Source organism: Rhynchophorus ferrugineus, unplaced genomic scaffold, assembly GCF_030347505.1.
Source record: "Rhynchophorus ferrugineus isolate W39M unplaced genomic scaffold, kcgeb_rfMv2 rfM5, whole genome shotgun sequence".
Taxonomy (NCBI): Eukaryota; Metazoa; Arthropoda; class Insecta; order Coleoptera; family Curculionidae; genus Rhynchophorus; species Rhynchophorus ferrugineus.
Window position 1 is genome coordinate 4,921,161 of NW_027472584.1, and position 12,287 is coordinate 4,933,447.

The following is a 12,287-nucleotide window of genomic DNA, read 5'->3' on the forward strand; positions in this document are numbered from 1 at the left end:
ACAGTCGATAGTAAAAAGTAATACAATCAGTCGAACCGAAACTAGCGACTGATTAGCCATAGTTCCCAACGCTAATTATGTTCTAATAAAAAAGTGCATTTCCTTACTGCCCCAACTAAAATTGAATTAGTGTTGGTAACTATCGAATAAAAACAGTCGATTCGACCACTATTTTTTAAGTTAATCATGTTTCTCCCATAATAAAGTTAAGTGAGTAATTTAAAAATGATGTTACTAACATTTGTCTTAAAAATATCTTCAATATATGCCCGAAAATATATTTGATTTATAATAATCATTGAAGTAATTTACGTCTGCATATTAAAGTATACGCAAAATATATCATGAGCTAACACTTACTAACCATTTTCAAATTCCATTTAATAAAACCTAAGTATTGAAACATTTAAAATTTATACATTATAACAAAGGCGTCATAAGTGAGATTATTTTTAAAATTGTAGAATAACAATCAGCGCACCTAAAAGCAAATATACATATATATTCTCTTATTCTTCCCTTTTATATAATAAACATAAATATGGAATATTCAATGAAGTAAAAACTGTTCGTATATTAAAAACTTTTAGTTTAATTTCTTCTAGTAATTTGATATACGTAAAATATTATCATAACAATTAAAATATACAACACTACTGTCTCTGAAGGTGATTTGATCGGTGGTACGAAAATGTTTCAATACATCAAGAATCAAGATTTCAGTTCACCATCAACCATTCCTGCACATTAAAAATACATTATAAACAAAATCAGTTTTAGAGCATTACCTTACCCCACGGTATTTTGATTTTTTTCATATAAAAACCATAAATCTTCACATTAAAAGCACAAATCAAATTAAATGCACTGTTATCCTGTTATTATTAAAGAAACCGAATAATAACGTTAAAAAGCAGCAATAGAACTGACATAACACAAAATAAACCCAATATTTAATTCAAATAAAACCTAGAATAGAGCGGAAAAAACGTTTAGAGTGGGGAGTTGAGAATTAAAGTGATATATGCAACCAATCCTACAAGCTAAAGGAAATGGCGTGAATTTCAATAATAAAAAAATCATGCTAAATGTCAAATCAACAAAATCAAAATACATGCACATTTATATCGTTTATCCTGATAAAACCTACCATTAACTTGACCCCTTATTACTTGACTCATTATATCCTGACCCCGACCCTTCTACAAAACCCTGGATCATTTATCCATAATTTTTGATTCATTATAATGAAGTATTTGGTAGATAAATCATATGAGAAATAAGGGAATTTTTTAAATTTGCTCATACATTCTGCAACCATACATATCACAAATTAATAGTTATAAAAAAGTTTATTTATTTTATAAAATATTTTTTCATGATAAACGATTTAATAGCTGGCTTAGTTGCCGCAGTAGTAAAGGCGACAGGATGGTCCCCCTGTTGCGATAGTCGCGAGTTCGAATTCTGTTGGGGCATGTAAGTAAATTTGTGATGTTTGTGAATGCCCTTAGGTAAGAGTACAAAATCCGACAAGGAAAATGATCCCAGTCACGCCAGTAACCAGGCTGGGTAAGACGGGATGTCTTCTGGGATAATTTCTAAGTTGGCCACTCGCCAGTCAGTAGGCTTAATAATAAACTAACTTTAAAAAAGACAAGAAAAAAAAATTACTGTATAGTATTATAATAATTACATACAATAACATGCAATTTATAATTTAATTTTAAACGAAGTAGTATTACTTTTATATTTGAATGTTCTGTGGATCTGTAAAAAAGAATGGAATTTTTCTATGAAATGGAATAATACCCCACAAATATTTTATTGTATTTTAATATGTTAATTGATATTTTTAAATATGTCCGCGGCCAGAAAACATATCGATAGAAAATAATTTTAAAAAATCAATATATGGGAGGAAAAAAAATACCGAAATCTTTAGTGCAATAACTACGGTATTAAAAAAAATAAACCAATATAAACCAAATCAATAGATTAGCCAAAATTATCTATATTTTTACTAATAATATCGATAGTTTTTATCAAGAATATCGAAATTTTTTTTACCCCCTACAGCTCTATATTATTATGTTAAGGTTAGTTTTAGTGTGTTTCCCCGGTTATATATGTTTTCTCTTTATATTATTTGAGTATGATTTGCTTTAATTGTATACTACTATTATTTTCCTTGTTAAGCTTAAGTTATGGATTGTTATTAAATGATATAAAAATATTTTTGGCGACAGGGACTCTATTGTTGGTAAATAGCAATGTTTATAGTTAATTCACTGGTATAAAAGGATCTATATCTGGGACGCTTTTAACTTTGAAGAATAATAGATACCTCATCGTGGTATCTTTATTCGGAAACGTGGAAAAATAATCCCTCTGTGCCAGAAACAAACCGAGTTTTAGGTTTGACTAGTGAACCAGCAGAAGACAAATCCGCATTAAGTTCTATTCACGAATTGCTGAATGTAATGATATTACATTTTCATATGAATTAATTAACGAAGAGGTATATTAATGTGAAATTATTAGATGCAATTATATATCAAAAATTTCATTGACCTCTGCACAATACAGTTTTTACCATCGCTTTCTATTTAGGAAATGAAAATTAAGCAATGGATGGTAAAAGCTTGAAGAATGCTCAAAGGAAAGCTGCACAGAGGGCTCTGAAAAATACAGAATATCAACATCATTCTTTGAAGATCAAAAAGAGTGAAAAGAACCTGAAGAAACACCTGTAGCTTTACTAAACAATTTAGCATTAAAGGTAGGGATGTCTGTACAATACTCTATAATTAATGATATTTTGGTATTCAATATTGTTTAGTTAAATATAGACATATAAATAAGGTGCCTTTTAGGAACAAATAGAAGGCAAGACTGCATCACCAGACATTTCAGAGAAAAAATCTTATTTGCATAAACTGAATGACACGGTTCATTTTAATGATACTCTTCATGTTAGAAGAAATGATTATGACACGAAGGGACCTTTCAAAGTCCATTTTAACGTCAACGACGTCAAATTTTATGGAGAGGCGCAAACGATAAAAAATGCTCGTAATGAAGCTGCATTGCAAGCTCTAAATTATATTAACAAAACAAGGAGGAGTTCTCATTTGAAGCAATGGGTAGACAATTTATTATAGAAAATGATGATTAGATAACTTACCTTTATTTCAGGTAATTGCAAAGAACAAAATCAAATGATAAAATTACCCATTTTTATTGTGTATGAAGCTGCTCAAAAACGTAATTTGGAGGTTAACTTGGAGATAGTCTGGGCCAGCCCATAAGAAATCATTTACAACAAAATGCACGGTTGATGATTTAGAAGTCGCTGGATCAGGAAGATCGAAAAAGGATCGCTTCTGAAAATGTTACCTGGTTTAGTGAATATTCCTGAGATTGAAGGGTAAACACACAAACAGCAAGAAAACTCTAAAACTCCTCTCCAGCAACCAACAAAGTCCAAAAATAAAAATAGGAAAACAAAATTGTAGACTATTTTCGATATGATTGATAGAATGTTTGACAATGTGGTAGATTTTGACAACGGTCTTATTGGTAAAGTACAAGGCATGTCAGAGGTAATTTAAATTAGTTTTTATGATATCAAGTGTATTTTTATAGTCTATTTTCAGGATGATGCCAATTCCAACAAATCTTAAAATTAGGTCACCTTTTAAACTTAGAAGTACAATATACTGAGTTCCTTGAGAATGAACAACACTACGCAGTCTTATGATTGGGAACAATATAAGCTTTTGTAAGAAATTATTGATACAGAGTTTTTTAAAGCCTTTTTCGTTACATTATTATTTAGATGTGCTTGGGCGAAGGCGTAAATATCAAAAATTCTCGTGACCTAGTAGCTAAATATGGATTGAATGTGCTCTATTAACTAGGATTACTAGATAAATTTTTCGAAAATTCCACAGATGTCAGGTAATTTTATTTGGTTTAAATTCGCTCGGCAACCCAAAAAACAAATTTCTACAATCTTGTCAAATGTCTGTTTCTAAACAATCGGTCTTGCCGTATCATTTTTATTTTCCCACAATCTTATTACAGATGAAAATACACTTATTTAATATTGTAGTAATATTTTGGACATAGAATTATTCCAAGATTGATATATAGGAGACAATCAGCATAGATGAGAAAAAGGATTCTGAACTGTGACTTTATGTGTTATTTAGTATTATATTTATGTTATAAGACCGATTTTCATAAAATTACATTTATAGATATAAGTTACTTTGTTGGCAAAGGTTAATAAATAAAAATTGCTCTGAGCTCAGTTTATTTTGATATATTTTGTTTGAACCTCTGAGTTGGACTTTGATTTTTTGAGTAAGGTATTTCTGTTACCTTTAATTATACAATTCCCTGTTAAAATAAAAGAAAATGAGTTTGCATTTAGGGAATTCGTTGAAAATATCTAAAATTTCATTTTAATTCGGAATATTTAATTAATTTGTCGAAAATAAATTTTATAAGATATTTTAAATTTTATAGCTTAAAATGATTATATGTAATGATACAACTATTGTCTGGAGCTTTATTTTATTTATAGTATATTGTGAAGTAACCTTTGAACTCTTAAATATAACTAATCATATTTTCTAGTCCAGCAGTTGGGTTAAATAGGAATATATTCGGATCAATTTTCTAAGATAACACACTATATTTCATTCATCCAAGAGAAGAAGATCCAAGATGGAAAGGTAATTTTAATATAAAATGCACTATGATTCAGCTCTTTTTTCATTAAAACATAATTTATTCTATATTATTGCTATAATAATAAATAAAAAAGGTTCTATTTTTAACAACTACCTTTTAAGTAAGAAAAGAAGACATCGTTATCCCGTAGATTAATATTGATAATTTGAGTGACATATTAAGAAAATTGTACAATATATATTATTATGAATGAAACATTATATAACCAATTATTTTATTGATATCATTTTTATTATTTTACCTGTCTGTCTGTCGATTTATATATTGAATAAATGATATTTCGTCAGGAACTCCGATGTTTAATCACGGGAACTATATCGTCCCGCTGGGACACGTTATTCGGTGGTTGGAAGAGCAAGCTGAGGCCGTGGGCCCGGGTTATGCACCTTCCGAAGTCCTGTACAACGATGACGGGAGCGTTAAAGATATCGCGACGAATGATTCAAACATAAACCGGGTGCGCGGAGCACACCATCGGCTGGCCCTTGGATAAGAACACCTACGGAGGATCCTTTCTGTATCATTTAACGACGAGGTATCCCTGATCGCTGTCGGGTTTGGATTACATCAATCTGTACCTGAGCCCGTACAAGGAATTCCAAAAGTACTGAATATCCAAAGATCGGTAATGCGGTAATGTTCGTTTCTTCGCAGGTTCAAACACCATCCGTTCATAAAGCATCACTTCGAAGACGGCAATAGGATCTCACCAGGGCACCGGCAGTTTTCACAGTATCCCCAATCTCACTTTTCCTGGAGGATGCTTAGTAGTCTTTGCCACGGGTTTTATTACCTTGCCGAAAGTTAGTTAAAAGGATTGTACCTAATGAAAAATTAGAGCATTACACAAAAATAAGTTTTTTTTATTAATGAATTGTTTAAAAGTTCATAAAATAATCACCCAAATGTCATCAAAACACAACTGGAATCTTTTAAAGTCAACTAAAAGCGTACATATAGTGTATAACACAAATTATGTTATGCAACACTTTAAACTCGCAAAATCCTGTCAAACGAAACTTAGGCGTCTTCGACGGACTCGAAGATTGTTATTGTCCCGCTGGTGTGTATGAGTTTGTGTCACTCGATTCTGGAGAGGGCCATCCACCGTAAGACGTGCAACATCAAGGACCCCAGCCAGAATAACTGGGTGGTCCCAGAAGGAGGTCGCGGCCCAGCTTACAACGCAATGTAAGGACCAATGAGATTTAACATTTTCCTATATCTTTTTATTTATATTGTATTAGTTAAGAAGATACAATTTTTGTATACAAATAAACTTTATATTGTAGTTCTACCAGTATCGGTGACTAGCTTGATTCATCCCTTGTTTCTTCCTTTAGCTCTTCTCTTTCTTTGAACTGATTCTCGGCCGCTCTGTAATGTTCTGGCCAGTCTTTTGGTTGCTTATTTCCATACATCTGTAAATCAATAATAACCTGACAATGTGCTTATAAGTCAACTGAAATTGTTACCTCACACACGAACTGTAAAACCTTCATCTTTGAGATTTCAATTTCAGCTCGAATCCCCCATTGGAAAGTTTGTATTTTCGTTTTCTCATCAAACTCACAGTGAAGGTAATAATTCTTTATCAAGGCTTCTCTTATATATTCTTTGACTTTACCGAAAAATGGATGCTCAACTTCTACATCAATATCCAAGGACTTCAGGAAACTATAAAGGGATTCTGAAATAATAAATCAACAATATAAAAACAATAAAGGAATGGTATCGTAGAGCTCACTGTCTGATACTGGCGCGTTTGTCATAAATATATGGGATAAAATTAATAGAGTCAGTATCTTGTGAGCAGCATTTGGTACATTTGAACCAGTTTCATAACTAGAAACACATTCTTCCTCTTCATCGGAATAATTTACAGAAGGCAACATACTAATTAAAAAATAAATTTTTTTTTTCATTTTTACATCATCATATTCAGTAAGTGTGTAACCATATACCTAAAAATGTATGCAAAACAATATCAACAACATCCATATAACAATAATAATACCAACATTTTCCAGAACCTTAATTGCTTGTTGTATAACACTATCCACGCATTGGCCCTTTTTGTGAATTACATTTTGATTTAATTCGGATCTGGTATAAAATGAATTTTCGTCAGCTTTAAGAATAATGTACCTGACTACATCATTGATTATATTTTCTGTATTTTGATCCGGTACGTCTGGATCAGTCTGTGATTTGGTTTTTTGAGACCCGCTAACTGATCTTCGCTTCTTCGACATTTTTACGACTTGAAGAACTTTAAAATCGTGTATCAGCTATCTCCATACAGCACTATCAACACAAAAATTTAAATAACTAGCCGCTAGGGATGCAGAAAAAATATCGATATTTTTTTGTCGATATATCGAAATTTTTTAGATGATATAATTTCAGAAGATTAAGTACAATTAAAAAAAACTTTCAAATCGGAACTTACTTTTAAACTTTAGTGAATTCTGGTACTTAATTTTAATGGTTTATCAAAAATACCGTTATTCCTTAAGAGTTTTAGAAAAAAATATTTTTTAGGCTAATATTTGACTATGTTTATTTTCAATTAAAAATATACATACATTTTTTTGTAAAATATCGATATATCTTATACTTATTGCAAAAAATATGGATATTTTTTCCTTCGACATATCGATATTTTTTGTGGCCAACATGCCTACTAACCACTACAAAATATGCAAAATCTAATGCACGGCTTGGCTTTTTATTTTAATTCTTAATGTCAGACGAGTATGTTCGATCCCTTTCCTATATAAATTGTAAGAGAGGAAAGGACGGATATAATTGCTTGGAGCAATTAATTTAATATTTGCTTATATTTTACAACCTTAGTATACGCGAGACGGAGATGTACGTATTCCTTCACGTACTAACTTTAAAAAAGAAAAAGAAAAACATTACTGAATACTATTAATATATCTATAATACTTACATTTTAAAGGAAGTGGAGTTACTTTTATATTTGAATGTTCTGAGATGAATTGCTATTTTTAAACAATATACTAAATAAATATAAACAATACAATACAACTTAAACTAAACATGTATTACTATGTGATATATAACATGTATTACAATAACCATGAATTAAAAATGATCGCACAATAACTACTAGAGCTTTTTAAAATAAAATTAATGCTTTATTTATTATCGGACAGAAATATTTTCTAACAAAAACCGAGGGTGTTAGATACACACCAAAAAGTCAATCAAAAGAAATATTACCTATTACTTATTTGTCATTCACAATTTTAATTTTTTACGCTATTACATTAACAATCTTGAAAAATATCGTTCCAAAGTGTTGCTATATTAATATACAATATATTTTTATTTAGAAGCAAACTACCAAAAAAATCATAAAACTAAATATATTATATATAAATCTAGGAAAGCATAAATTCGGTATACATTTTTGTCAAGGTCGCGCCTAGGACGACAGAGTCAGAACGTTAAAAAGCAGTCGAATGAAACTAGTAGAACCGAAAATAGTAACTAAAAGTACACGACTCAAAAACAGTCGATAGTAAAAAGTAATACAATCAGTCGAACCGAAACTAGCGACTGATTAGCCATAGTTCCCAACGCTAATTATGTTCTAATAAAAAAGTGCATTTCCTTACTGCCCCAACTAAAATTGAATTAGTGTTGGTAACTATCGAATAAAAACAGTCGATTCGACCACTATTTTTTAAGTTAATCATGTTTCTCCCATAATAAAGTTAAGTGAGTAATTTAAAAATGATGTTACTAACATTTGTCTTAAAAATATCTTCAATATATGCCCGAAAATATATTTGATTTATAATAATCATTGAAGTAATTTACGTCTGCATATTAAAGTATACGCAAAATATATCATGAGCTAACACTTACTAACCATTTTCAAATTCCATTTAATAAAACCTAAGTATTGAAACATTTAAAATTTATACATTATAACAAAGGCGTCATAAGTGAGATTATTTTTAAAATTGTAGAATAACAATCAGCGCACCTAAAAGCAAATATACATATATATTCTTATTCTTCCCTTTTATATAATAAACATAAATATGGAATATTCAATGAAGTAAAAACTGTTCGTATATTAAAAACTTTTAGTTTAATTTCTTCTAGTAATTTGATATACGTAAAATATTATCATAACAATTAAAATATACAACACTACTGTCTCTGAAGGTGATTTGATCGGTGGTACGAAAATGTTTCAATACATCAAGAATCAAGATTTCAGTTCACCATCAACCATTCCTGCACATTAAAAATACATTATAAACAAAATCAGTTTTAGAGCATTACCTTACCCCACGGTATTTTGATTTTTTTCATATAAAAACCATAAATCTTCACATTAAAAGCACAAATCAAATTAAATGCACTGTTATCCTGTTATTATTAAAGAAACCGAATAATAACGTTAAAAAGCAGCAATAGAACTGACATAACACAAAATAAATCCAATATTTAATTCAAATAAAACCTAGAATAGAGCGGAAAAAACGTTTAGAGTGGGGAGTTGAGAATTAAAGTGATATATGCAACCAATCCTACAAGCTAAAGGAAATGGCGTGAATTTCAATAATAAAAAAATCATGCTAAATGTCAAATCAACAAAATCAAAATACATGCACATTTATATCGTTTATCCTGATAAAACCTACCATTAACTTGACCCCTTATTACTTGACTCATTATATCCTGACCCCGACCCTTCTACAAAACCCTGGATCATTTATCCATAATTTTTGATTCATTATAATGAAGTATTTGGTAGATAAATCATATGAGAAATAAGGGAATTTTTTAAATTTGCTCATACATTCTGCAACCATACATATCACAAATTAATAGTTATAAAAAAGTTTATTTATTTTATAAAATATTTTTTCATGATAAACGATTTAATAGCTGGCTTAGTTGCCGCAGTAGTAAAGGCGACAGGATGGTCCCCCTGTTGCGATAGTCGCGAGTTCGAATTCTGCTGGGGCATGTAAGTAAATTTGTGATGTTTGTGAATGCCCTTAGGTAAGAGTACAAAATCCGACAAGGAAAATGATCCCAGTCACGCCAGTAACCAGGCTGGGTAAGACGGGATGTCTTCTGGGATAATTTCTAAGTTGGCCACTCGCCAGTCAGTAGGCTTAATAATAAACTAACTTTAAAAAAGACAAGAAAAAAAAAATTACTGTATAGTATTATAATAATTACATGCAATAACATGCAATTTATAATTTAATTTTAAACGAAGTAGTATTACTTTTATATTTGAATGTTCTCTGGATCTGTAAAAAAGAATGGAATTTTTCTATGAAATGGAATAATACCCCACAAATATTTTATTGTATTTTAATATGTTAATTGATATTTTTAAATATGTCCGCGGCCAGAAAACATATCGATAGAAAATAATTTTAAAAAATCAATATATGGGAGGAAAAAAAATACCGAAATCTTTAGTGCAATAACTACGGTATTAAAAAAAATAAACCAATATAAACCAAATCAATAGATTAGCCAAAATTATCTATATTTTTACTAATAATATCGATAGTTTTTATCAAGAATATCGAATTTTTTTTACCCCCTACAGCTCTATATTATTATGTTAAGGTTAGTTCTAGTGTGTTTCCCCGGTTATATATGTTTTCTCTTTATATTATTTGAGTATGATTTGCTTTAATTGTATACTACTATTATTTTCCTTGTTAAGCTTAAGTTATGGATTGTTATTAAATGATATAAAAATATTTTTGGCGACAGGGACTCTATTGTTGGTAAATAGCAATGTTTATAGTTAATTCACTGGTATAAAAGGATCTATATCTGGGACGCTTTTAACTTTGAAGAATAATAGATACCTCATCGTGGTATCTTTATTCGGAAACGTGGAAAAATAATCCCTCTGTGCCAGAAACAAACCGAGTTTTAGGTTTGACTAGTGAACCAGCAGAAGACAAATCCTCATTAAGTTCTAGTCACGAATTGCTGAATGTAATGATATTACATTTTCATATGAATTAATTAACGAAGAGGTATATTAATGTGAAATTATTAGATGCAATTATATATCAAAAATTTCATTGACCTCACAATACAGTTTTTACCATTGCTTTCTATTTAGGAAATGAAAATTAAGCAGTGGATGGTAAAAGCTTGAAGAATGCTCAAAGGAAAGCTGCACAGAGGGCTCTGAAAAATACAGAATATCAACATCATTCTTTGAAGATCAAAAAGAGTGAAAAGAACCTGAAGAAACACCTGTAGCTTTACTAAACAATTTAGCATTAAAGGTAGGGATGTCTGTACAATACTCTATAATTAATGATATTTTGGTATTCAATATTTATTCAATTCATATTCATATTCATATTCATAAGGTGCCTTTTAGGAACAAATAGAAGGCAAGACTGCATCACCAGACATTTCAGAGAAAAAATCTTATTTGCATAAACTGAATGACACGGTTCATTTTAATGATACTCTTCATGTTAGAAGAAATGATTCTGACACGAAGGGACCTTTCAAAGTCCATTTTAACGTCAACGACGTCAAATTTTATGGAGAGGCGCAAACGATAAAAAATGCTCGTAATGAAGCTGCATTGCAAGCTCTAAATTATATTAACAAAACAAGGAGGAGTTCTCATTTGAAGCAATGAGTAGACAATTTATTATAGAAAATGATGATTAGATAACTTACCTTTATTTCAGGTAATTGCAAAGAACAAAATCAAATGATAAAATTACCCATTTTTATTGTGTATGAAGCTGCTCAAAAACGTAATTTGGAGGTTAACTTGGAGATAGTCTGGGCCAGCCCATAAGAAATCATTTACAACAAAATGCACGGTTGATGATTTAGAAGTCGCTGGATCAGGAAGATCGAAAAAGGATCGCTTCTGAAAATGTTACCTGGTTTAGTGAATATTCCTGAGATTGAAGGGTAAACACACAAACAGCAAGAAAACTCTAAAACTCCTCTCCAGCAACCAACAAAGTCCAAAAATAAAAATAGGAAAACAAAATTGTAGACTATTTTCGATATGATTGATAGAATGTTTGACAATGTGGTAGATTTTGACAACGGTCTTATTGGTAAAGTACAAGGCATGTCAGAGGTAATTTAAATTAGTTTTTATGATATCAAGTGTATTTTTATAGTCTATTTTCAGGATGATGCCAATTCCAACAAATCTTAAAATTAGGTCACCTTTTAAACTTAGAAGTACAATATACTGAGTTCCTTGAGAATGAACAACACTACGCAGTCTTATGATTGGGAACAATATAAGTTTTTGTAAGAAATTATTGATACAGAGTTTTTTAAAGCCTTTTTCCTTACATTATTATTTAGATGTGCTTGAGTGAAGGCGTAAATATCAAAAATTCTCGTGACCTAGTAGCTAAATATGGATTGAATGTGCTCTTTTAACTAGGATTACTAGATAAATTTTTCGAAAATTCCACAGATGTCAGGTAATTTTATTTGGTTTA

At 30.3% G+C, this 12,287-nt stretch overlaps 1 protein-coding gene across 1 annotated transcript; it reads right to left on the reverse strand.

The window, feature by feature from the left end:
- Positions 1 to 6,058: 6,058 nt before the first annotated feature.
- LOC143197552 (non-structural maintenance of chromosomes element 3 homolog) lies at positions 6,059 to 7,054 on the reverse strand. The gene is made up of 4 exons (XM_076406097.1): positions 6,786 to 7,054; positions 6,512 to 6,728; positions 6,240 to 6,454; positions 6,059 to 6,185 (listed from the first exon to the last, which is right to left on the reverse strand). Exons 1-4 carry the CDS (start codon positions 7,017 to 7,019, stop codon positions 6,075 to 6,077), a joined length of 777 nt encoding a protein of 258 aa, XP_076262212.1. The 5' UTR covers positions 7,020 to 7,054; the 3' UTR covers positions 6,059 to 6,074.
- Between the last annotated feature and the right edge of the window lie 5,233 nt (positions 7,055 to 12,287).

Bases quoted from the DNA above. Each gene is read 5' to 3' on its own strand.
- LOC143197552 (XM_076406097.1), bottom strand. From the start codon at position 7,019: ATGTCGAAGAAGCGAAGATCAGTTAGCGGGTCTCAAAAAACCAAATCA. The intron at 6,455-6,511 runs GTGAGCTCTACG...TTATTATTTCAG, and splicing joins AAACGCGCCAGTATCAGACA to AATCCCTTTATAGTTTCCTG. The intron at 6,186-6,239 runs GTAACAATTTCA...ATTGATTTACAG, and splicing joins TTTTACAGTTCGTGTGTGAG to ATGTATGGAAATAAGCAACC.